This window comes from Chaetodon trifascialis, chromosome 20, assembly GCF_039877785.1.
Source record: "Chaetodon trifascialis isolate fChaTrf1 chromosome 20, fChaTrf1.hap1, whole genome shotgun sequence".
Lineage (NCBI taxonomy): Eukaryota > Metazoa > Chordata > Actinopteri > Chaetodontiformes > Chaetodontidae > Chaetodon > Chaetodon trifascialis.
In genome coordinates, this window is record NC_092075.1 from 8,277,886 (window position 1) to 8,305,749 (window position 27,864).

At 40.2% G+C, this 27,864-nt stretch overlaps 2 protein-coding genes across 3 annotated transcripts in view; both read left to right on the top strand.

The window, feature by feature from the left end:
• The first annotated feature begins 305 nt into the window (after window positions 1-305).
• Window positions 306-7,803, top strand: ak1 (adenylate kinase 1). The gene is made up of 7 exons (XM_070989642.1): window positions 306-412; window positions 5,678-5,715; window positions 6,464-6,499; window positions 6,614-6,777; window positions 7,242-7,358; window positions 7,439-7,630; window positions 7,720-7,803. Exons 2-7 carry the CDS (start codon window positions 5,709-5,711, stop codon window positions 7,783-7,785), a joined length of 582 nt encoding a protein of 193 aa, XP_070845743.1. The 5' UTR covers window positions 306-412; window positions 5,678-5,708; the 3' UTR covers window positions 7,786-7,803.
• An 8,427-nt stretch (window positions 7,804-16,230) lies between these two features.
• eng (endoglin) overlaps window positions 16,231-27,864 on the top strand; it is a 40,376-nt gene continuing 28,742 nt past the window's right edge. Inside the window, exons 1-2 of one of the 2 annotated variants that reach the window (XM_070989185.1) lie at window positions 16,231-16,344; window positions 17,402-17,560. In XM_070989185.1, the coding sequence (XP_070845286.1) occupies window positions 17,503-17,560 (58 nt within the window). In that variant the 5' untranslated portion in view covers window positions 16,231-16,344; window positions 17,402-17,502. Of the gene's footprint in view, window positions 16,345-17,370; window positions 17,561-27,864 lie in introns of both variants that reach the window. The other variant, XM_070989184.1, reaches the window with a different exon arrangement.

The following is a 27,864-nucleotide window of genomic DNA, read 5'->3' on the forward strand; positions in this document are numbered from 1 at the left end:
TGTTGACTATTATGATCATGACACCTACACCCATGCTTGACTTGTAATATTTTCACTTTTCAATATTCACAAACACTAAATTTTAAGCTTAAACAAGGCTGCATCAACAAAACCAACCAACCAATAGTCACACATTCTGCCAAAGCCTCCCCCCCCCCCCCTTGTCCCTCTGCTTCTAATTTCACCCCTACCTCCTCCTGTGCATCTCTCCCTCCCTCCCCGTGCTTGAGTGTTCTTCCTCCCTCTTACCCAGAATGCAACGCTGCTGAGCAGGCTCAGCTGAGCTATAAAAAGGCATAGCATAGGGGAGGGAGGGCTGCCGTGCAGCAGGAACTGTGCAGACACACACACACGGGGATCCAGGGACAGCAGCCCCTTGCACTGGGATCTAGAGCCACAGCGCGAAAGAGAGGTCAGTACAGAGGACAAAGGCTCCATAGAGGAAGAGCGAGCATGAAATGACAGGGACTGGGTCTAACTTTGCAAAGGGACAGACGAATGAGGAAATGTCAGGGAGAAGGAGTGTGGGCAGGGCTGTTTTGATGGGATGGAGAGTGAGAATAACAGAGGCTGTAATGGTGAACTGTCACTGGTTGTTCACACTGTTTAAAATGGTTGACACTGCCATAAGATCTGGCATTTCTGCATAGTGCAAAGGCACATAGCTCATCTGTCATTCACACTGATGCCACTCAAAGGACGTCTTAATTGTCTGCCAAAAAATATGTCTTGCCTTTCTTATTTTTTCCTCCACGCATTCGCTCAGACATTGCAGATGGTTTGCCTTCACTAACATGTTTACATTATCCTCCATCTATACCCATTAAAGGCCATTTTCATACAAGCTGCTCTAGCTCTTTAATTGCACTACCATGCTTCTAGCCCCGGAAATAGTCATTAACATCTGATTAGGGGCTGAGTACTATTGATTCCTGTGAGTGGACTGCTGCACATTCAAGTGAGCCAAAGCTTGAAAATTGGAACACAAACACATCCACAACAGCCACAGCTAACACCAAAATGATCTCGCTCCATCCTTTCACAAACATCATGAAATCTCCTACTGCACTGACGTCAAAGGGTCCCCTGTTCTCCCTTAAAGGGACAGTACGCTCAATTAATTTGCAGGGTGCCTTGGCAACAAACGGTACACGGAGAGAATGAACTAATGGATCATGTGCTCTGTACTTTGTCTTCACCCCATTTTCTTCTAGGAGCAGTCAGTGAAAGCGTCATCCCCATGTGATTTTTCAGAATGGTTGACATGCTATCCCCTAACAGCTGCAGACTGACTGAGTCTTTTTTTAGCTGGGCTGAATGTTAAAAAACAGTAATAAGACAGGAGGGTGGGACAGGCGAGATGGCCTAACGTTAGGGTGGGGGTTGTGGTGAGTCCAGCATCTCCATATTTCAATTCAAGGATAGAATTACAAAAAATCACATGTTATACATACACAAATGTATCTGTATGTGTCGGGATCTCTAATACATTCTGACTTAGCGCACTCAGTTGCATGGTCTTACATTATTTATGTAGTTTTAAGAAAGTCATTAATTTTGAGGGCAAACAACATGGAGCCAATCTAAGCGCAACATTCATAGGGCTTTGCTCACAAATGATAAAGTCCAGTTCAAACATCTTGCCACATTTCCAGCACTGATACAGCCTGCTTTGGTACACATCACTCACAACACAATCGCACTGCAGCAAAGCCATGTGATGCATGTAATGTAATGCATGGTAGGTTTCATTCCATAATTCCATGCAGGATTCAATGGAGTTCCCCCAGCGAGAGTCACGTTGTTTGCACCATATTAGAATCAGGACACGTTTGACATGCCAAAGAAGCAGGGGACCCAGATGATGGCACCATAATAGGTCAGAGAGGGATTCCCAAACAGGCTCTGTGCTGACTCAGATGCCATCCTCCAAGTGACATTTACACAGACCACAGGGTTAACGTCCGCTGACATAAAATTGGACACCTGAGAAGCAGCACGACCAGTACTGAGCAGTGTTACAGAGGCAGAGGACAAGCTGATAGCATTTGCAGCATTGGTGAACACTCTGCTAACGTAGATCTTCGTGGTGAACCAGGAAATTAGCTGTTGACACATGCATATATATATATATATATGTCATTTGAACCATGTGCAGTATAGTATAACCTCTGCTGCAGTTCAACCATAGTAAAATAATTAATGTCACCTTTATAATACCCGACATTCCTTCAAGCCTATTTATCAATCTAGCACTTTCGTGTTTGAATAGGAGACATGTGCCACATTGTCACAAGGTCACACTGAAGTCTTGTTAAATCTAATGTCACCCCTCCACTTGTATCTCTTGTAAAGTTGGGCTAAATGAAATAGGCAGTTTATAGGGTCACCCATCAAACTAAGAAATTTAGAAAATAAGTCTTCACAGGAAGACAAATTCAAATATATGTATATTGTTTTTATCTACTTTGCTTTTTATTATCTGTGTATTTTTCCATGATTATACTCAAAATGGAAATCAATTGCATTATCAATCATTAAAAGATTTCTTGCAACCTTATAATATCAATAATAACAAAGATCAATAACATTAGAGCACATTTAACTCCTCCTGCATCATCTGTGGATATCCCCAGCCCTAACTTGGAATTATTGAATTGCTTTATTCCCAAGTCACGACACAACCTTGACACTGAGTCACATTTGGGCAAGTCATCATTGCCACTTCTCCCTACTTAACTTTTCAAAGAGATGATGGAGGCCATTGCACCTTATCTGCTCAATATTATAAACAGGTCCCTTATCTCTGGATGTGTGCCTGACTGAGGAAATGTGCAGCGATGACTGGAGCTGCACTGGAATGGTTCTCCTCTCACCTAGAAAACAGGAAATGTTTTGTTTCCAGCGGGATTTTTCAATGATCAGCAGCTAGCATCTCCTGTGGAATGCCACAAGGAGCTATTCTGGGACCAGTTTCATTCTTACTGCATGTGTGACCTCTTTGGCATTTGGCAACACATCTCGCTTCACCATTATGCTGATGATACACAGTTATACCTTACTGTTATGTACTGTTACCACACAAAATGAACAATCTAACCAGACTGCATCCCTGTTTATCCAGTGTCCAGGACTGGATGGCAGCTAACTTATCACAGTTTAAGAGCAATAAAACAGAACTTCTGATAGCCACTTTTATCCTCTGAGCAGCATGTCAGAAATATCATCCAAGTTTGTTTTAGTAGATTAAGAAAGATCTCCAAGACAAAACACAATTTAAATGATGCAGCAAACATCATACATGCCTTGATACCATCAAACTCTCTTTCTACCTGTTTGAACTCTCACTTACTCTCATAACTGCATAACTCAGCAGCCAGACTATTAACTAAATCAAGGAGGTCCTGTCATATCACTCCACTTTTAGCGTCATTGCACTGGTCGTCCATTACATTAAGGGTTACTGTATGTTTTTGGTTACTGTTCCTCATCTTTGGAACAGCCTTCAGCAGTCTCCAGTGCAGCTTTTAAGTGATTGCATCATTTTCATATTTCCTCTCTCTATGACTAGTTTATGGTGTTTCATTTTACTGTAATTACCACTGCATATCTTAATTGTGCTTGTTTTAAGTATCATTAGTATAGTATTTTTTATGCGCTTCCATATATTTTCCACTTAAATTTAGGAGGTTATTCTTTCATTGGCATTCTAACTGCTTTATATGAGATGATCTCTTATATCTGCATGTTGCTTATGTGGATATCTCTTTGAATTAAGTTTCCTTACTTTTATCCACATTTTACTTATTTATATATGATTTTTTTTTTAATTTGCAACATCTGCTTATGAATGGGCTGAGTGCTGCTTGATATATGTGCTCCCATATTCCTGTAGTAATGCTCCTGTCCCAACTTGTTTGAAACATGTTACTGCCATCATAAGCATATATATACAAATATAAATGTTGATGAGGTAAAACATTAAATATATTGTCTTTGTACTGTTGTCAACTGAGTAAATGTCAGAAGGGATTAGCAAATTATGACATTATATTTTAGTTATGTTTTACACAGCGTTCCAACTTTTTTGGCACCAGGGTTGTAAATCTAAGCTTGGACCTCACCACGTAACCTAAGAAATTGGCCCTTTGCCCTTGTCACAAAACTGGTTTCATAAACTTCAGACCAGCAACTTCTCAGGTTACTTGATTACCACAGTGGGCACGTGCGTGTGATGTGAGTAACTGGGTTGCAAGCAAATACAACAGGCAAAACTGCCTAATGCAAAACTGTATGGGAAGATGAATATCACTGTTACATAATGGTAGATATAGGCAGTATGTAATACTATGTTACACATTACAGGTGGCCTAAGGCGGCATTGCAAATCCAAATAACTTCAAACATCAGTGAGTAGAAGCTGTAACGAAGATGTCAGATTTACTTCAAATACATGCAAAACAGAGAACAGAATTTCAGTAAAGGCAAAATCCAGTTTGGCCCAAATAGTCAAAGAAGATGCAAGAATATTTGTTTTTTTCGGCCAAGGCAACACCTGCTGAGGTGGTTCTTTCAAATGCACCTATTTTCAAGCTGTGACACAACACCGGCAAGCAGCTAGTTAAAGATATCTATTTACACATGCCAGAACCAGTGGCTCCCTCGATCTCCTTCCTCATTCCTCTGTCTTTTAGTCAGCTAAAAGACAAGTGCAAACAGGAAGCCGTGTGGCTGTTGTCTTCTTTAGATATTTTCAGTTCTGTTAGTACAGAGCTCATAGGCATTTCCTGAGCAGATCAAATTTTGAGGAACTAGAATTGATGTTGTCTTCTCCTGAACTGGCAGCATTAAATAAACCCACCTGCTACAATCAGAAGCTTCTACTGTTTATTCTACTGCAATAATTGAATTGCTGTTAAAGGGTGCAACCAAACATGGTTAAATATATACTAACATTTTATCAGTGATGACATATACTTTCAAAGCTACTTAGTATTGTCATGCTATATATGCTTTTTTTTTAGATATAAAAAATTGAAATTTGATTTACATTACAAAAATAATATTACTCATCCTTTAAATGGAGAGATGTATGTGTGACTAATACTATTAGCAGTGCAGCTACTTCTACAAATGTGATGAAGGTGAAAAACTGCATGAATTAACAGGCCTGGAACTGAAGGGTACCCAGTCCACAAAAAGCAGGATGCTGCCAAAGAAGTGGGTTTCTTGGTAACAGTGGATAATGTTACTGTATTTCACAATATTCACTGTAAAAAGAGAATTTTTTATTGAATACTGATTCTCTGAATACATAACATGGCTATGCAACATTTAAACTAAATGCTTTTGTGGAAATAACTGCATGACCTTGAATACAATGGTTCAGCAGCAAAAATAAACAACTGACTATTTTTTAGGATTCACAATGGGAAGCAATTTATTTGGAGAGCCCAAGTTCATATTTGATAAAATATCAAGTGATAAAAAACATCAATCTCTCCTGATATTAACCCCTCAAAATGAACCCTTCACAATATACAGAATGCCAGTTTACCACACAGTGGACTTACTGAATAAAGTGAGACCTCATTCAAATTCTGTTAGACTTTCTGCCTTTGTCAAAATGTCTGCTGCAGTGAATTGACTTCCTCTTCTGTCCTTTTCTGTCTTCAAGTTAAAAGAAGACACTCATCTAAAGCAACACAATGGCAGGTAAATCATATATCATGTAATACTGATGAATTATGATTAATAATGGAAATGTTAATTTGTATTTTTATTGTTAATCTTGGATGTTAAAACGAGGCAGACGCAGATTATTTTCTTAGACTCTACTGCCCTCTTTTGGTGATTTTTGAGAATACAGTGTTTTGAGTTTTACATTTAACGTTGCTCACAGTACAAGATACTGCACTTAGATGTGCTATTCCATTTTTATTGAAAGAAATATATGAAAAATAAATATATGGTATGATATTCAGTCCAATTAACAAAACCACAATGTGAAATAATACAACTGTCATATGATATAGTTGCATACATTACCATACAGCAGAGTTAAAGTCAAAATCTTGTGTTTCCTTGTCATTTTCTTTTCTCATTTGTTAGATTTATAACTCAGACTTTTTCTGTTGTTCTCTGTGAACTGTTATACCTGGCTATGTAACATTATTAGGTGACAACAGTTGCCATGGCAACACTGAATACTAGTACAAACCTCTGACAAAGCAAGCACGGTCAAAACAGTCGAGTTTACCAGACGACACTGTGCTCTGCAACCTAAAACATGGGAAATATGTGTACCGCTGATTCTGCTGAATGCCTTTCCTCCACATCTGACTGTCGAGATGGTTTGTTACAAAAGTATTTTACTTGTTTAACTTTTTTATTTTTGGCTAGAAGAATTTTTCCATATCACGTGTATGTGCTCATAAACCTCTTTTCTTCGTGCTTGTTTTAGACAAAATTAAAGATGCCAAGATCATCTTTGTTGTGGGTGAGTACACTCACACTCACTGAATTTTGACTCATTTTTGCACCTCACAACAGTTAACTGTTGACAGCTATTCCTCTTCATGCTATACTGATGTTTTTTGTCTTTCTTTTGCAGGTGGACCTGGCTCTGGAAAGGGCACCCAGTGTGAGAAGGTAGTTGCAAAGTATGGCTACACCCACCTGTCATCTGGGGACCTGCTCCGTGCTGAGGTGGCTTCTGGCTCTGAGAGGGGCAAACAGCTCCAGGCCATCATGCAGAAGGGAGAGCTTGTGCCCCTGGTAAGAGACCGGGACCTATCATTTAATTTAATGATTTTCAAAAAAACAAAATGAGTGCACCGATAAGATGGAAATATGTATGTTCTTACAATGCATGCTAATATAGTTGCCAGTTTGGTAGGTATACTGACATTGGAGTTAAAAGCTAATGCAGTCCAATACAACAGCCCTACAAAAAAACTGTCACAAAGACTAGAAGGTTCAGTTTTTGTTGAAACTGTCTTAAAGAGGCACCGATTCAACTTTATGGTCATTTTGGAGGATGTAGCTTTGGTGCTGTTGAATTATATTGCATTATACAGAGAGGTGCTCCTGTTATTGACCCTATCCTCATTGATATTAATGGGGAGGACAAAATAACAGGAACACCTGTCAGTATAATAAACTGGCACCTGGGTATATTTTCCACCAGTTATACTGTATCATTGTGAAGGTTGATCATAATGTCTTGGGTGTGCTTTCAGGACACAGTGTTAGACATGATTAAGGACGCCATGATCGCCAAGGCTGATGTGTCCAAGGGCTTCCTTATTGATGGCTACCCCCGTGAGGTGAAGCAGGGCGAGGAGTTTGAGAAGAAGGTAGGCATGAGATGCTGGTCTGTAATTCATCCCTGCAACAATGAAGAAACCTTAAACCAGCAAACTGTCTTTGATCTCAGATCGGCAAACCCTGCCTGCTGCTGTACGTCGATGCAAAATCAGAGACCATGGTCAAGAGGCTTTTGAAGCGCGGCGAGACCAGCGGCCGTTCTGATGACAACGAGGAGACCATCAAGAAGCGCCTGGACTTGTATTACAAAGCAACCGAGCCAGTCATTGCCTTTTATGAGAGCCGTGGCATTGTCCGGAAGGTGAGTACAACTGCTGTGATGGAGAAAACTGAATAAATGATATATATGTGCATATATTCTCACACTTTGTGTCATCTTTCTTTGCCCAGGTCGACTCTGAGCTGCAAGTGGACGAGGTCTTCGGCCAAGTCTGTAAAGCTATTGATGCACTGTAGTAAAACAATGTACCTGGATGAGCTGTGTCTGGTTGTTGTTGTTTTCATTTTTTTTTTAAATTTTATTATTATTTTGTTTATTATTTCTCAGAGTTGGTCTCATAAGGACAAAAAATGAACAACAACAGAAATAACACTAATACATTTTGGTTAAAAATACTGAAGGCCATTAAGGATCAAAGATGCCTTAACTCTACTCCTACTGCAGCAATAGGACTCACACAACAATGAATCTGCTTAAAGCAGCATCAACAAATCCATTTGTTTCTTTATGTAAAATCTTGTTTCTGTGCTGAACATGTATGTAGACGCTTACAAATGACATGACTCTACAGAGGATGTGTCAACCACCTCCCAGCCTTTAAGGCACCATGCTCACTCTGGGGCAAACCTGCACTTTTCCCCTCTTGTTCCCTATGGAGTCCAGATTTCATGGGAAAATAATAGCCTCTGTTATGATTGTGCCATTGAACAATGGCAGAGATCAGCCACTGTGGACAAACTGGTGAAACTCTGCATACATGTACTTTGACAGAATTTTTTAATCACTTTTCTCAACCATTATGGACTTCATATATTTACAACTTATATTTAAATCACAGATATATTCTATTTTTTTCATTAAGATGTACACATGCAACATGAGTGTCTATAAAATGGTATATGTAACGAAAAGAACATTAAAGTGTAAGAAAAAAACATACATATTTGAAATTAGTTCATTGGTGGTGACAGTGTTTGAATATTTAAAAGATGCACTTCTTATGACATGCAATCTATCGCTGCTATTCAGTAATATATTATGCATAATCCTGGAAAACAACATAGACACACACATAAACAAGGGACTTCGACAATGCTCCGAAGTTGAGAAAGGAAACGGTTTTCTTTTTAAAAAAACATGGTCAAGGTGCTGGAGCATGTAGACACAACAGGATGCAGGACACACAGCTGCAGCCATAGTTCACCACTGTTATTATAACTTTTCCTTTGAGCCTGTGATGATCAGCAGGTCTTCCTTTACCTCTCACCTTCCTCACACACAGACACGCAGACACGCAGACACGCACACACACACACACACACACACACACACACACACACACACACACACACACACACACACACACACACACACACACACACACACACACATCCAGCTGGCCAAGCAAACACTGCAACAGGTATCCGGACAACCCTCCAAGGAGAGCTCTGATCATGACTCTGCGCTGTAGGGATTAGGAAGAGGAAAACGGCTTCTGAGGGGGGACAGGATGTGTCTATCGGAAAGTCAATCAAGAAGAGGCGTCCGTAAGCACTTTCATAAAGTCATCGAGGATGAGGCTTGAATGCTTGGAATGCTGCTCTTACCTCATAAAGGTGCAAAACAAAGGGGATGAAAGGAGGTGGCTGTGGTATTTATCACGTACAGCAGAGTAAGAAAGGAGGACACACATGTCTGTGAATGTGGGGGAGAGAGGAAGCTATGGGTCTCTACAGTCCTGGACTTCAGGGAGTAACTTCAGCCATTATGAACTAAGTTTGAAGATGACCCCTTGGACTACCAAGTGCAGAGCATTTGAGCATTCAAGACAATTTATTTGAAACCTCCATGAGTCTAATTTGAAAATGTCTGACCTCCTGTGGTAGTAATCCAGACAGCACTGAGCTATACCATTTTTAATTTGGTATAATATCTAGTCATCTTGCCTTCATGATCAAATAAAATTATAACAGCAATGTAACGACCCTACAATAAAGGACAGGCAAGATATATATTCAATTCTTGATCTCTCAAAAACACTACATCAGTGCATTAACTTTCGGTAAAAGAATAATTGGCCACATGGAAAAAGCCTAATGCATGTTCCACCTACTTGCAAAACTAATAGTCAAATCCTTGAAACAGGGTTAGTGAGTGTAGAAATGGGTTAAGAAGAAAATTGCCAATTTGAAGATCTAACAGTCTACATAAGGCCTCCACCAAGGCAGATAAAATGAGCCTAAAATGAGCGTGCACCTACATAATTGCGTGTGCTAAGTGTAGCTATAGAGTCTGACATAATTATAAGGGGTAATGTGCAACCAGCTATGAATATCACACACCGGTTTGGTATCAACTTTCTCAATTAGGCTGGTAATACTAAAATAAATCAGGTGGAAAATGTACTGAGGAATATAGCAGCTAAAAAAAACCATGCTGTTTGTATGCATATTATATGGATACATGTATGCATACATACACACACAGTGCCTTTGTTTCTGCTGTCTGATCACTGTGCTAAATTAAAAAAGCCAGTACCCCCAAAATTAAGTCCATAAGTAGGTAATGAATTCCAAAGAAAGGCTGCCTGGCTGAATGTAACCTGGTTATGCAGTCTTTCATGGGAATCATGGGACTTACCAGTTGGTTATCCATCCACGGGCGCTACGGGGACCTTCACAGCTTTAAACATGGCTAGCTTGCTGAGAAAATAACCCCCTTTTTAGACTGTCACAGACAATTATATGGGGCTTAGTGGCTCTAGTATAAAATTAACCAATTAACTGAATCCTAACTGCACTTCCAGCAAAAACCTTGAATTACATTCAAAAGCCAGATACGATTTTTCAAATGGGATGTTTCTGTAATGAAGGCCCTGTCAATTGGCTGCTTATGGGAGTGCAGATGCACATTCAATGACTTTGTAAGACTGACAGGCTTCTGTTCGTCTAGCATCAGTCTCGGATATGACCGCTGCAAAGCCATGCGTCAGATCCCCCCTTAGAGGACGATAAGGAAACGAGAAAGCTGGCGTATACACTTGATTCTCCCTCTCACTCCTCTCTCTATGTATTGTGGCGGAATGGCTGGCTGGCACCACAGAGACCCAGTGGCACCGTGCGGGAACCAACGTCAACCTGTGATGAAAGACGATGGCCGATTGTTTCCTGTTATTGAAACACTACTCATGGGTGGGGGTGCAGAGTTGGGGGTAGGCTCCAATAAAAAGGAAAGCCATTGAAGGAGAGTGCTACTGTAGAAGTGTCCTTTGGCTGGTCTCAGATGTGATGGAGTACCTTAAATGAAAGCCAACCGTGGCATAGTCTGTGCCTCTAAATCCAAGTCATGTCAGCTCCTAGAGGATTGCAATCATTTAAGTAACACAGAGTACAAGTACAGTAAAATTGTCTCTACTTGCTGTAGTGTAGTATTCCATGTGCATTTCTTTGTTCACGGTGCCTGAAGGAACGAGGTCAAAGCAAGTTCACAGAGTCAATGGGCAGAATATCAACTAGTCTCAGAAAACAAGGCTCTATGTACAACTGCTGCTAATGCACTGAGGGATTTTAGCACTTTAACTTACCAATTAGTCCAATTAGTCATTAAGCTCGTGCGATTTGCAATCACAGACTAACTAGGTTGGGCCTGTTGAGTGTCTACAGTTCAAGTGCAAATGAATCTCAATTAAAATCACTGAGGCAGACATGTTTGTTTAAAGTATCTTCTGCATGTGAATGATAAACTATGATTTAAAACAAGTGGTTTACTGCTTAATTGAATTGAAAATAGAAGAAACATTGATCTGTTTGTCAGATCACAACTGTCCTGGTGGATGATGCAAATAAAGTGCTCAAAACAGAGCCATCACTTTATATTTTGACAAGGTTTCACATTACTTTGCAGGCCTACAGTGTCACCTTCAAGACTGGTATTTACCATATTTGTGACTTGCCTGCACAAAATCTGTAACAAGCAGTTTTTGTTATGTCTTCCAACTGCACTACCTTCCTGTGATGTGCAGGTACAGTATGTTCCTGAATCACAAAGTCCATATATGAGAGAGGAGATAGGCTTCCCTTCAAACACTCCTTTCAACTTATTTTAATATCAGGATTAGGACCAAATTTAACTGAAAATAGCTTGACCGGCTTTTCTCACTGAAGCACAAATGGGAGAGGACGGAGCTTGTTTCTGGTCTCCTGTTGTGTGCCAGCATTGCTTTTAAGGCAACACATGACACACACGGCACCAAAACAGAAAGTGATTGACAGAGTTGCAGTTTGTGAAATTTTGTTTGCTACCCAAATGCTTTTGCAGCATTGTTGAAGTCTCGTCTGTATGTGTGTTTTTCTTTTCTCCTGTTCCTCCTCTGCTGTTCCAATAGACTTTGTGTGGAGAGTTGATTTGATGGAATGATGACTCCTCCGAGTCTGTTCAGTACATTAAAGGATGTTGTGTCTACTCTTTGTTCCACTCTATTTTTCCTCACAATCTACGAGTGGTGCAGTAGCCAAAGAGAAATGCTGTGCCTCCATGAGAAGCTTTTGCCTTTTCTCTTTTTTAGCTTTCATCAGAACAAACTAATTAGCCCATGACAAAAACCAAAATACTTTTTCATATGTGGACACAAAATATGATGTGCAACATTATTTTAAAAAATTCTAAATGCCCCAGAGCTCCCAGCGAGGGGTTAGGCAGATTATAGACTTCACAAGATATACCACTAGTAACACCCAGTGAGCTCAATGTAAACACATAAATCTCTTTCGTAATTGTGGTTCTAACTTTGTTACAGACACCCAATCCCCACACAGGTTCTTCACTTATTCTGGTTGATTAGACCTCCTCTCAAGACTGTGAGGGCATGTGCAGACTGAGCTTGATAGACCTATTTCAAGTAAAACATTTTAGCATGTCACAAAAACACAGGTCTTAATTATAAGATGGCTGAAATAACAATGATGGCTGAATTCCAGTTGTTTTCCACTATTTTAGTTCCCTTTCCACAGCAGACATTTTGGCATGTCAGCAGGAAAAGGACAAGTGATTGATTTACAATACAAAAATGACTGCACTCCATTAGCTGAGCTGATTCCAGGCTCCTTATATTGTGTGTAATGGCTAACTGGGACACTTAATAGAACTGATGCATCGTTAATGAAATCTGTGTCACCATTGCATTTCCTGCTATGTCAAAATGTCTGCTGTGAAAAGGATTGTTGTGCATACTGCCGTTTCCATTCACCTGTTTCTGTGTGTTTACCCAATTAGCACATAAAAAAGTGGGAATTAATTGAGTTCCATTTCGAAAAAAAAAAAAAAAAAAAGGCAAAATAACAGCAAAAAAAGTTTTTATGCTTAGCTGACATGGAAAAATTTGTCAATAGATAAAAGTGCAAGCAAAACAGACTTAACATGTGGTGTCATTCAAGCTTCCAGTCCACTTAGGCTGAGAAAAATGGTGACAGCCAAAAATATCAGGTCTGTGTGGACCAATGAGGACATGTTAATAATAGGCCCCTTTGCTTTTACATCTCAACAACAGCAATCACAGTGATTACATAGTGCAGAAAAACGTAAAATGCAAAGCTCCAAGCTAAATGGCTCAGTCTAATTTAAAGAGGCAGTGTGTAAAATTTGGGGGCAAAATATGGTAGAAATTGAGTATAATATTCATAAGTAAGTTTTCATTAGTGTATGATCACTTGAAAAAAAGAATCATTGTATTTTACTTACCTTAGAATAAGATATGTACAGAGGGAGTGGGTCCTTTTCCACTGTGTGCGCTATGTTGCACCGCCATGTTTTTTTTCCAAGTTTCGCGGCCACTGTAGGCTCTCTTACATGCTTGAATGGAGGGGTGAGGCTTATTCACTTGGTTGCAATCTGAGACCTCACCACTAGATGCCACTAAATCCTACACACTGGTCCGCTCCTTGAAGGGTCCACTTTAAGTTAAATCCCAATTGAATACGCATAGAAATTACACTAAAGAATCAGGGTTCCTTCCACTGACATTCACTATGGTGACAGCTGTTGTTCAGTTTCCAGCTGATGTTTTAAATAAATGATAAAATATGGATCAGTTACTCATGCATAGTTGGTAAAAAGTGAGGAGAATAATAATGAAGTGGTTTAAAAAGCTATATGTTGTTTCCATAGTACAAATTCAGACACATTTCAGATATTGTAAGTTTATGTGTGGACAGAAAACATTCTCGCACGTGTTGAAGTAGTAATTTAAAGCTAACAAGAAAGTCAGACCTTTGAACAAAAGAACTTATTCACTTTATTTGCACATTAATTACTATTATGTTATGGCACTTGTTGATTCCACCATAATTGAATATAGACAAAAAAATTTCACTAAAATGGACTTGGTAGTGTATTTAAATATGCATCAATTTTGTAAGTGGGGCTATGGACCATAAAATATAGCACTGACCTTTAGCTGATAATAGGAGAATAATTTCCATATTAGCACTGTAATCACACTGAAATTGCTTCCCTGAGGCATACAAAAACTCACTTCTGTATTACAAAATTAGATTTGAGTATGTGAACAGGTGCATGTCAACAAATGGAAAATTAAGAACATATCGAATTTTTCTTTCACAGTGATGCACCTCGAAACCATGGCAACAGCTCAGGACAGCTTGGACTAATCTATCTGGAGATAGATAGATGGAAGAAAAAAACTATCCCTTTTGAACATCTGAACCTTGTTGTGGTGAAAGCATGAGACTATAACTACAATATACTTATTGAGCTGGCTGTTCTCATCAATATCAGCAAAGAGACATGTGTTACACTGTGATGTGTAGCAGATGTCAGTAAGGTTCTGCAAACATGCACGTACCTTTGTGTTCTCTGGGGGTCTATTTTGCAGTATTACTGTATTTATGTAGTTAGCCACATCACAGTCCCATTCTAACCAGACAGAAGGGGAGGCCTACACATCACACGCACTTAGATGACACATCACGATTACATTTTAACAGATAATAATGATACAACCACTAAAAAGAAAGGAACACAACAAAACCAAGGAAAAGGTAAAAGGTAGTTTTTCCCTTAACGCTTCCTGCTCACCCTAGGTTACTGTGTGGAATTTAAATAAAAAACAGGTCTGCAAAATGAACAAACTTACACACACAACATTTTCTGTTAACTGTAGCCCAACTACTTTATATGTGAGAGGCCTGAAATGATACTGAGCCTGTGATGAAAATGAATCTAACGTCCGACAACAATGATAGGATATTACTAATATAGGTGACTGATGTTCTGCTGGAAATAGCGTGATGCCAATTTAAACTGTTATGACTCACGAAATTCATGTCCTTTGTGGTGAAACCTTGGTTGTTTCATCCCCCCTTTGTCTAAAAATCCTCATATTTCTCCACTTTGGAAAGTACAACCAGGCTACAAGGGTTGTGTCATGAGAGCATATTAAGAGAAAAAAAAAAGTTATTATTTTCATCCATTATCATTATCATCATTGTGTGGGTCAATTTTAGTCTTCAATATTTGTTTTCTCCTTGTTCAATCCAACCATGTCTTACTCTGGATAAAGTTTGAATACAGTAGCCCACAACAATTTTTCATTGTTTGCAGTGAGATAACATGCTTTGTTAGATCACTATCAATTTAAATGAATGGTTTGACATTTTATGAAATACCTTGTCAAGAGTTAGATGAGAAGATTGACTTTCATGCGAAAAATGTATGCTAACAAGTACAGTCAAGGGATTCTAGCTTAGCTTAAAGATGGTAGCTTAGTTTAAAGACAGTAGCTTAGCTTAAAGACTGAAAGCAGTGGGGAAACACTAGCTTGGCGCTGTCATATTCACAAAATCACCAGCACCTCCACAATTCACAAATTGACATTCACTCATTTGTGTCTCCTTTGTTTGAAAGAATAATATTTATTTTAAAGAGTCTCCTGGTTGCTTACTCCAGTGATCGAACGTGCAAAACACAACTTGTTTTTACACTTGTTTTTTGTACAGATTAACATAAATAAATTAGATATACTCTGTTAATTAGTGAGCTTCAGGGGAGCTGGTAGGTGGATTTTTTTTTGCCTTTTGACAAACAGGCTAGCTTAGTGGTTTCTCCCTTCTTCCAGCTAAGCTAGCTAACGTTAAAGCTAGCCCCCCCCCTTGGCTGAACGTTAGCTAGCTTCACACTTAACAGACTATTTATCTTCTCATCTATGGTTGGCTAACTCTTGGCAAGAAAGCCAGTAAGTGTGTTTCCCAAAATATTATTTGAAATGCAGAAATGTTGTCCAAGCAGATGTAACTAAATAACATTTTTTTTTTTTTTTTTTTTTAACAATATCACCCCAATACTTGGAGGTTGAACAGGCAGGTAAAGGGCAGCTACTGCCGACAGAAAATGAAAAGCCAAGCTGTAACAGAAATAAATATGCATATGATAAAAGGCTACCAATTACATACCTATAGTTACAAATTATATCTTAAGCATGATGGGGTTTCTTATTAAATCTGAAATAAAAGTAAGCGCAAGAGAGTCTAACTGAGTTGAGTTGAATATTCTCAATACACTCTACACTGAGCACGAGACAATGCTATGACAGGGGCAGCATTTACAAGGAAAAGGGAAAAAAGGCCGGTGGGAGGGGTACAAAAGTAAATGTGCACCGCCCAGGCGGCACTAAAAGTTTGGAAAGTCCTGACATCGTTAGCGTTACATCGCTGAATGCAGCCACATGCTCTCCCTTGGATTATAAAGCCTGCCTGACTCAAGAAAGCCGCCTTGTCTAAAAGGTAAATTTTATGAGTCGTCGTGTTGTGTTCACTGTCGTATTGCCTCAGTGATGTGCGCTCTGTTTTATTTCCCCGATAGCGCAGAGGGCTGTACCTTAGCCATACTCTCCCTTAATCCTCGACAAGTCCGTTTTATGGGTTTTGACATGACTAGCCGATAATAAGGTTAAATAACAGTAGAAAGTACTAACTAGTAGAGATGAGTTAAGGCCAAAAAGGCGGACAGTCGTACGTAAGGACGTCTGTAATTCCGTTATTATTTTAGTGGATTTAGTTACTTGTTTCACAAATGAAGCCTGCGTTATTTAGCTTTAAAGTACACTTCTGAGTACTTACGTTGCTCGTTAAAGACGCTGTTGTGTTACAGTAAGAAGTCCAGGGAAATAACGTGACTTTTTGTTTTCCTTTGCAAGTGCATAAACAGTTTACACAGGCTCTTCCTTTCCCTCCATATGAATCATATAACAAGAGCAGTCTCCTTATCTGATCTCGGCATTGTGGTATTATTTAAAGAAAGCGATGCCGTGGTGCTTCCTGAAACAGTCGGCCAGAAGTTAACGTTAGTGACCACCAGATAACCCTTGGGTTCAGACCCTCATTGTGCACCAGGAAGACGGGCAGATATATTGTGGGATTGTCTCAGGAGGACAATCCTGTCATCCCGCTGAAGGAATTCAATACATTTCATCAACATTTTCCCTCACTGTCAGTCTTGAATAGATTGTTTAAATGACCGATGCTCCCTTTTGTTCTCAATTATTTTGCTACTAGAATTTTACCAAATAAAGAGGTAGCAGTATTCATGTTAATCATCTGTATTTATGTGTAATCAGCATCAGAGAAGATCTTTGGGTTATAACCTTTTCATGACAGGCTTGGATGACAGGAGATGGCTTTGCATACCACACGAGTTTTAAGATGAGAGTGACAGGCTTGAGATTGGCGCCCGATCACATCCTTCTCAACCATCACATCCCCTCATTGATTCCCGCCTTCTTTTTTCCCCTGACCTCTTGACCTTTAAAGACTGGAATTGCCTGCTCTTTCGCTGTCACAGTCATTGCTGCTCTGCTGCTGGACAAGGACGCATCAACCTTCAACACTTCACACCCCAGAGATCCAAACTCAGCTTCCACCAACACCTCAAACTTCACAGAGATGGAGGGTCACATGGCGCGGTTTGTCCTGCTTCTGTGCATCGCTGTTGCAGCCTCTGGTAAGTCTGCCAGCTGAAATTTGACATTTTGAGCATTTAGATCTTTTGTTACTTGATTTCATGCTAAAGCGTGCATTTTGAGTTAGACCATAGGCCACAGGGCACGTTTCTGTCAACGTAAAGTTCAAAGGCAGATATTAATCTTGTCCTGTCCTCTGTGCTGAGATTATTTCATTCTCAAGACAGAAAAGAATATTATGTGCTCTGCTTTTATTTTTCTTGCACACTAAATCAGGATTTTACAACTGGTCCGTGGAGACAGGTTATGTGCAATACTGGTGTTGTGAAGCCTTTTGGCTTGAGCGGTGGTTTATCTTTACAGCAAATCAAATATTATAGATCATGCAATATTTTAATAGAGTAGGGAGATAAATACACAAGAGCTAAATTCAAAACATATGTAACTCCAAATGGCATCCAGGCTATTAAACCACTGAGTCATCTGGGAAAGCATTTGTTTGTGTAGCTCTTTAAGTTTTAGTGAGAAAGAATATTTTATTGAAAGACAATCCAGACACAAGAAACAAGAAAAACATGTGGGGCACTCATTGATTTTATGTTATCCTTCTCTGTCAGCTCTCTCTAACACTCCCTCCACCGACTGCCTGTGGCTGTCCATATCAAATTCAAACCTGTAATCTATACAAGGTGGCAAAGGGAGCTGAAACCCTCCCTGTACCCTCAGGCCATAATCCAGCCTCACACTCCTACCAGGGCTCTGCTCTGCTGTTTCAGGGTGTTTGGGACTCACTTCCCTGCAGCAATATGGCATTTGCGATGGCCACAGAGTCTTCAATTAATAAAACAATGCTAAATTATTTGTGATTTGATAATTAGCCTGTTTTTGTGCAGATATCTTCAATATAATGCTCCAAATGTACTGATCTAATTAAAAAATAACAGTATCAAAATATGTTTGGAAGTTTCAGTTTAAAAATGCTGTTTTTTTCCCCCAGATAGAAGATAAAGTTTTAAATCTGCTACAGATCAGCTGGTTGATCTGTAGCAGGTAGATGGTAGATGAACTGAGCCTGCTATCAGAGAGTGCGGAATTCTAACATTTTAAAAGCATCATTTTAATTGCTGACTTTAAATGTAAAGCACAATTTCCCTCAGACTCTAAATACCAAAAACGAAAGCCTAATGCACCCTGCTGTTACATAACACAGTTTGAACATGAACTGTCAGCAAAATAAGGTTGTCTGAATTCATTTTTAAGTGCTGCACTTGAAGGTGAAACAAACTAGCGGTTTTCTTACCGTCTGTCTGCAAAACATACGTCAGAAAAATAAACTGGCATTTCCAACTTGCTTCTTAAATAAGGCAAAATGACCCTGCTAACATACATCAACGTTAAGCGTATGCACCAGCAAAAACAAGCCTGTTCGCAGAGTCTGGCTTCAGTGCTGGCCCACTGTATGACAAATCACAATATTGCCACAAGTGCTAAACACCCTCTCAGCAGGAGTGCTGGTGGCAGGGATACAGAGGTATTTTTTGGCCAACTGGCAGACTTGTGGAGAGTTGACCTCACGTAGCTTCCACCGCAGGGGACCAGTCTCACTGTCTGCTGGTGGAGTCTGTAAGGAGCTGTTCAGCTCAGCCTTAATTGCCCCTGTGACACGTCGTCTGGAATTTGCTATCATTTTTCTTTTCTTCATTGAAAGAGGTTGCAAAGATTTTCTTTTTCTCTTCCTCCTATTTATGCATCTGCTCTAGCAGCTTTAGCAGAGGAGGCATAGAGAGCTGTGACACTGTTCTCAGGCAGCAGGGGACTATGACCCTGTGTACCGAATGTTGATGCATTAATCAAAACATTGGTGTGACATGTATGAGTTGCTCTATCTCAGGCGTTGTTTATTCGTCATTATATAGTCCAGGATTGTCATATTAATTTGTCATTTTCTCTGAGGTTGTCTCCTGGGATTTACACTGTTGTGTCGTTGAACAAATGAAGCACAAACATCGGGTGTGACACGCCAGGGCCAACAGTATACTCTATACCAAATCAAATTTGCACATTTTCAGACTGAATAAGGTGCTGCAAAATAAAACATTGCCCATATATTCACTGTGATTTGAGGTCGGTTAGTTTAATAGCATTCTTGCCAGCTGTATGCCTCTGTGGGAGCAGACACTGCGTGAAAGTTCCTCGACAGACAAAAGCAGAAGTAAATCAGAAATTGCCTGAAGCTCGCAACATATCACAAGACACCCTTTGCCAGTTGCTGGCTATGGTATATTGTATTTTACTTGAGCTGAGTTTTACTTTAGGTTATTGAAACTTTTTATATGTTTGACCTTCTGTTAGCTCCTTCATATCTGACTCAATCAGTCCTTTTGCCATGTCTGAAACATAATTTGAATGTATAGCAGCTGTTACATAATGTAACCCAAACACTCCCAGGCCAGATGTACTGTAGAGATATCGTAATACTTAATATATGACAGATAACCTTGCTAAGTGATTCAGTAAAGCCGGAGCACAGTGTCTAAATCTAAGTCTGAGATTCATATACTTGCCTATCCACTTCATTTCCCGAAACTGGAAAGTTAATTCTTCCTTAGAGCACCCCCCTGGCCTGTGTCATGCATTTATTAGTTTTTGGACAGATGCAGTGTGGTGACTGGCTGATTAATGGAGGAACTGGTGTTGTGCAGTTTCAACACTACAGCATTACATGGCAATAGTTAGTCAGGAATAGAATATTTCCATTCCAATAGATGGAAATATCAACACTAGTACATAAAATACCCTCAAAAACAATCTTTAAATTGAAAGACTCTGTAGTTGATGGGAAATGCTAGACGGTTAAGAGCCTTCTTCAGTGAAACTGGAGTGGTTATGTTGTTAAGCCCACCAGATTCAAGGGCTTAAGTTCAAACACTCACTCACTGTCGAAACCACAGGCACAGGAGCTCAGACACAACTCTTAATTTAACTCTAAAATTTGACAAAAAGATCCTCTTTTCATCTCCTCCTAGAACCTAGAAAAGATCATCCTTGCTTTGACCGTACACCTTGATTATTAAAACTCTCTATATTTTGGGATCATTCAGGTCTTTCTGTCTTCTTTACAGCTCATCCATAATCTCTGGACAGGCCTCTGTCAGGCTCCAGTAAAACAGTCAACACCACACCGGTGTTGGATTCACTACACTGCCTCCCTGTGAGGTTAATTGTGTTTAAAATTTAGCTGTTTGTTTTGAAGGCCTTGCACGGTCCAGCCTACGGGTTTGTTCTGAGCGCCTGTGGTGCCACAGTTCATTGAAATCCCCTTTGACATTTAACTGGGGGTATGTGTTTTTGCCAAGATCATACAGGCGGCAATGCCTTTGCACTAGTGGAATTCATTCTTTTATCTTCTTTTATCAGACTGTCTCTGCCTGGTAAACGCCCATGTTTTACAGATCATACATCCTCAATGTATTACACACAGGCTTTCTGTCATAAATTTGTAGTCTCCAAGTGCAAGCTGAGAAAATAACACATTATATATATATATATATTTTTTTTTATTGTTCGTTTGCGTGTGTGTATATGTTCTATAATGAATAGAATAAATACATATAGATAAACTGCTATGTATATATTTTAGAGCTCTGGTACAGCTGCCCATTGTCTGTCTGCAGCCATCATACTGTACCTTGCTCAATGTCCCGTCCATAGCACTACCTGATGGGTGACCTTACCTCAGTGGCCATTGTGCCACAGAATACATAGAGCTTTGTTTTGAAGGTAAGCAGCAGATATAGCTGAAGGTGCAAATATGTGAACATTATGAATGAAGCTCTTGAAGCCCTACTAATTAGTGCTCTCCAAGATCAGCACACTGATCTTCAAGTAAAGTCGGTGGGGTGTCCCTTTTAAGGCTTTTAAAACCCAGAGTTTTAGCATTTATGTGCTTTCCTTAGCAAGCAATCCAAGGCTGATGGGCCTTTGAAGGAGTTTAAAAAGTTCTCAGACTTTGTCTGCTTTGTTGTTTATTGCATTGGAGACGGTTGCGTCACAGTTCCATATGGGAGATTTTCAGATGTTTATATCCAGACCACTTTATAATGGCAAGCATAATAACTGCTAGCACTTAAACTGAGTGAAGCAGTTGGATGCATTAACAATTATCTATGCGTCTGGCTTCAGTCTTTGTATTTAGCGATTTTATCCACCGTGTGCTCGGCATTTCCTGGCAGGGAAGTAGTGTTGAATATGCCCCCTGCTGCAACAACTTTCCCACTGGGAGCCAGGCATCGTGATGTTAACTGCCAGACCTCCTGCTGCATTTCTGCCTACCCCAGAGTCTCCCTCCACGGACTGAAGGAAAAGCACAAAAGTGATTAGCGAGCCACTGGAGAAGGTGGGAGGGCTGTCTGAAAATGAATCTTCAAGAGGGAAAGGGAGCGAGACAGACAGACAGACAGACAGAGATAACATAATTCATAAAGACTGATTCATGGAGACAGCGAGGGAGTGGGGGGTCAAATTTCTGTGACTGTCAAAGAGCAGATAAGTGGTTCAGAGGGAAGATGTGGGCAAATAGAAGTAAATAGGGGATTAAAAAAACAGAGAGATAGGAAAAAGGACTAGACAGAGATAAAGACGGGGAGATATGGAGATCCGGTTAAATGACAAGTTGGAAAAAGTGCAAATAAAAGACTGAGTAATTACACAAAAGAGAGAAAAACAATTTTACGTAACAAACAAACTTGTTAGGTGACAGAAAGTGTCAGGGATTTAAAACGGAAGAGATGACAAAGGTTTTCTCGGAAAGCATGCTCTAGTAGAATAAGCCCAAAGGAAACCAAAAAAAAAGAAAAGAAAGAAAACGTCATGTTAAAAATGGCGTTGAGAGTCAAAACAGTCCACTTCCCCTGTTTTACTGTAGTGAGCCAGCTCTGCCTGCAGTCAGACTGGGTGGCAGGGAGACGCGACCACTTGTCGCTGCCTCAGACCGATTTCAATCTCCTGCAATGTTATGCCCCTCCCAAATAACAATCCATTTCTGACTGCCTTGCTTTTCCTCTGTTTGAATACAGAATGTAGTGCGAGAGGGACTCACCAACGCTGTGTTCCTCTCTGCTGTTTGTTCCCACATGGTTTTCACTAGCTAACGCTTCACTGTTTATCAAGATGGGTCTAGGATGCAATGCAGCAAATACATAATGATATTTGTGGGATCCTGAAAGAATAAAAAATGTAATTGAATGGGAAGTAATGCAGGCAGGATGCACGATGTATGATACTAAAAGAGCGTTTGATTCAGTGTTGGACATTGTCTTCGTTTTAAATTTGAAAATAAATCTGGCAATTTACCAGTAGAATAATAAAAAAACAGGTGAAAATCAGATAAATCCTGCAATGTCTAGTGTCAGTATTATTTTTTTTTTGTTACTGAAAAGGGCTAATCTGCAGCACACTCAGCAGCTCTTTTGTGTTATCTCCCATTTTTCTTTTCACTTTCTATTACCGGAAATATATTTTAGGCTGTCCTTGCCATGAGAGGACCTGGGTCTCTTTTAAACAGTGTCCTCATACAGAAGAAAAGTACAGAAAAACTGTACTTTTGGGTGAAAATCTCAAAACAGTAACAGTCTCTGTGTTACATAACTGGGGTCCTCTGATTCTAAATGGGACTCCAGCACTGCTTTTAGTAAAGTCAAAATTTGAAGTCCAGAAAGAGTTTAGTGAGCATTAAGAGTTTAGTAATCTATATTTTTCATTACTGTAAATCAGATTTCAGATTATCACTGTTTGCTGCGTCTTGTCTGAACTTCTCCTTACCATCGTCACTGTGTGACTGTAATTTCTTGCGCCCTCCGGCCCAGTGCTTTTCATTATGCAGTTGCATGAGCACTGAATGGCTCATTAGTAGTGGGCGAGATAAACGCCTCGTCAGCATGGCGACCACTTGTGCTCATGTCAACGTGCCTGCTGTCTGTGCAGATAAGGCATGGCATTATGCTCTTATCTTTAGGTCTGTCTGCCAGTGGTCAACCCTGGGGGTCTCCACAAACGCAGGAAATCTACCTGCATATTTAGAGGGGAAACTGTTCGTGGGTCATCTAACTCACCTGTGGCTTTAAGTCAGAGATACTCAGAGCGGGGTTGAAGAATCTTCTGGGGAAGCTTCCGATCTCTGGCAAAACAACAAAGTATTTTACATGATATGTCTTCATTTTAAGAAAACTTTATTCACTTGTGACTTAAATTAATGAGAGTACTGTTATGCAGGGCAGATTCAGCCACTTAATCTGTGCCTGGCTGAGAAGCTATGAACAAAATGTTCTCAGCTAAAACATTGTAAAGTGCTTCATGTTATGTTTTTGCACGAACGAAGAGGCTTTGGTTTTAACATTTCTCTTGGCCTAAAGTTAATGTCCCCAAAACCTGTAACAGTAAATGTTTGTGCAATAACTTTCTGTAAGAGAGCATACTATATTCCTGCATAACCTGATTTCTAAAATGGTCAGTGCTGTGCAGTGTGCAGTTCAGTGTTGCATAATGGAAGAAACCCCTTGATTCAAGCACTGGGTGGGTAGTTTTCCTGTTGATTCAGGTGCCACACCGGTCAATCTGTATTTAGAGAGCTGAAATCTCTCTCTCTGATGTCTGACTGTGTTTTTGTGTCTCTCTGTGTGTGTGTGTGCGTGTGAACAATGTGTGTGTATGTTTCATGTGATGAGAGAATCCTCAGTGGATTTGGACACTGGATTTTTCATTTTGCTTGTATTTCTGCGATATGTCAGAAAGCAGAATATGTGACTCAAAGTAAAAGCCTTGAGACATCTGACAGATTATTTTAATCTGCTCATAGACTGTAACTACAACAAATCCAGCAGTCAAACTCATGATACTTAATAATCTTTTCACAGACGCTGGAGGGAATAAAGTTACACTTGTCAAACAACTCTCCCCAGTCCAGACACTTCCATTAGTTAAAGAGTGAAAATGAAATCATGAACCTGAAGCCATCGCATTGATCTCTCTATGAGACAATTCAAACACCTTTATGCTCTTCGCTGCACAGTAAGCTTTTTGTGATCAAAGGTATCCTTACACATCAATCTGTAGTCTTTGAACTTGTGAACCTCTGCTTTTCAGGTTGGTAATCATAATTTTTTGCTGTCAATATCAACAAACTTGCAGCATAGGAAAGCAATATCTGACTGTTTTTTTGGTGTGTAGTATTAAAAGGAACCGTCAATCGATGTGGGAGTAACAGCTACTATCCGTTATATTGCACTGTGGTGCTTCTTCGACTCTTTCTTTTGCACTTCGATCATGATTGTAGTTTGACGTCACTCACTTTAAAAATGCGGAAAAAATACCAGAGCCTTCATTAGTATGCCACCCTCATATCGGAAAACATTAATATTTACTGGCAAAAAATTAGTCAAGAAAAACGGGCTAATCTCTGTTGGTTCTACACGAAGCATATGTTGTGCAAAGCTACATTAATCTTGAATGATTACGAGCAGCCACTGTGCAATGAATCTCTAACGCTTCAGTCTGCTTTGGTTGTTTGCAGTTAGCATGAAACTTGCTAAATTAGTCTGTCGATCCACCAGTTAACTCTCAGATGATTAATTGTGTTTTCCTTGTGCTCTGTCAGTGTATTAGGGAAAAACTAACCTCATAAGTGAATAAAGAAGATGCACTATGCCCAGTAAGTGATGGTGTCTGGACTATAACAGATCACCTGAGAGCATATATGAGCATCAGTGTAAAGATGATGGTATATTTTTCAATTCTGCAGCTTCTGGTTGCTTACAAAGAACCATAATCCATACAGTCAAGTGTATCTGCATCAGAGACTATAGAGTGGCTAATCACTAGCAGCGGACGGGACATAAAGTGAGTGACCAACGAAGGAAGTGAGCCATAGACCTTCCATACGCCACTGTTGGACTTGTTGTTCAGCCGGCTTCCGACAACGATGAGACGACGGACGAATGGCTCCCAGAGGTGTAAACAGAGCTAGTGTGAAGACAGGCTGTCTCCAGACCCGCTATCGCATCCTCAGTTCCTCTCCAGCAAACATAGGACGCAGGACTTGGCACACAGGCGCACACATGAAAAGTCATCAGCCATTAAACTGACAAGACTAATCAGCAAATTTTTTTTTGATAGAATTTCAGGACTTCTGGAGAGGGATGGTCAGGAAGCTTGTGTGTTGTATGGAGTGTGTAATGTGTAGTATGCAGGGGTGAGAGGCCAGGGGACAGTGCAGGCCCCTGCAGAGCACTGATAAGAGCTTGTTTACCTTCCTGTGGATGGTCAGGCCTCAATCTGCAGTTGCGGAAACGCCGGGACAATAGGTGTGTGTGTGTGTATGTGTGTGTGCGTGCGTGTGTGTGTGTGTGTATGTGGAGTCCAAAGAGAGACTTGAGCCAGCCTTGAAGCTCCCCTCTCCCTCTCCGACTAACTCTGATAGGACCGCTGACCCCTCCCTCCCCCTTCCCCATCATGACTCCGTCGTCCGACCCTGGACACAAACAGTTTACTCTACCCCGAGGGACCAAGGGAGACAGTTGGTCTTGACGTTGTCTGCTGCTGTCAGGGTTTCCCCTCCTGTTGCCCCCCCCCCCCCCCGCCCCCCCCCGTCTTTCAAATGCTGTCATGCACTGTGGCTTCAACTTCGACAAGTCTTCCTTTTGCATCTAAACTCTTACAATGGGGGAGGGCATGAAAGACAGGGCATGAAATCCAGCCAGCCTGCTTTCTCACCCGAGGTGAGTGAAAAGACAGCTAGTTATCGGGCCGCAGGTACTCAATCCCTTGAATCTAAATCAACATTTAGTTAAGGTGTGATAGTAATTTAATAATTCAAAGGCTCGCCACTGCCTGTCAGTACTCTGCAATGTCGGCACAGCGCAGATGCTGAAAGTTGAGGCAACAGTGTTGCAGACAGGCAGGCACCTCTCGAGATCTTTAATTTACTGGCAGGAGTAGCTAGCTAACGTAAACAGGCCTGGCAGTAGCTCTAAGAACAAACCTCATCCATCACTTCCCCCAAATACATTTGGTGTGGAAAATATGACCTCAGCAAATCACAGCAAACAATCTCAGCATAAATGTGTTCGTTTAAAGAAACATTTATCTGAATCCATCAAATCAAATTTTGATTTTTTTTTTTAGAAGCTTATTGATAAATTCCCCTTTTTCCAAGAAGTGACTTAAGATTATTACCCTTATTACCAGAGTTCTTTCATTTTTAGATTTAGTGCATGTCATCTTTATTTCTGCTGACTAATGAGATGCTGACACAGAATATGTTCAAAACAAGAAGTGATAATCTAGTCAGTCAGATATACAATAACTGTGATTTCTACATGGAGAGACTTCTGCTTTTTGTGCAGTTACGGACAGTCAGGAGCCACAGTGTGCCATTTCCAGGACCTCTGATATGACTCCTCTATTATTTTTGTCTTTCTTATCGCTCATGTAAATGAGTGAAGCTGCAACAATTTCACCTCCTCTGCTCTGTCATCACTCCACTCCCAGCCACTCCAGGTTTTCTACTTGCAGCGCTCCACTTTCTCCCGGCTCACACTAAAGATAAAAGTCATTCCACTTTGCTCCATAGGATGTGTTGAAACAGATTCATTTTTCCTTATCACCATAATGTTAACATAGTGTGTAACAAAGTCGTGATTGCCACCCTAAAGTTTGATTATGGGCTGTTAGCACAATGTAATGGTTGTGGGATGGAGCTGTGAGTGCACTGCTCACATACCTTCCATTACTTTTTGGCCTTACTAATGCTCCTATGGCTGTCCACATTATAGAAACTTATTTCCATAAAGCTTGTGTAACAGTTTAATGTTATCTGGTCCACCCAGCTTTGAAATCTACATGTTCTTTTTTGCATTCAGCAAACTTTGTGATGATTGGACAGTCAGTGATTTGTCCTGCTTCTTGCATTGTTTAAGTCTTTCAGATAAGTTTTGCATAATGGCAGGGTGGTGCATTTGCCCCCATTAGCACTTCATGGCAGATGCTGTCATGGGCTTCACTGCTGTTGAGTCAAACGCATCTGGCAGAAGGCAGATGAAGGAGACATACAGGATGTCAGCACTGTGTAGGCCTACTTTGATCCCTAATGATGATAAATCACCTCAAAGTGTCCAGTCATGCCCTAGCACAGCTAGTGGCCTCATTGGAGCTATGGTGCATAATTATGGACAATGAAACTTAATATAAAAGGTTCAGGTTGGCAACCTGAATTAATGACATTTTTTTTATACAATGTCTTAATTTAAAGCTTTTAACAATGGCAGCATGTTGATACATGGAGAATCATTTA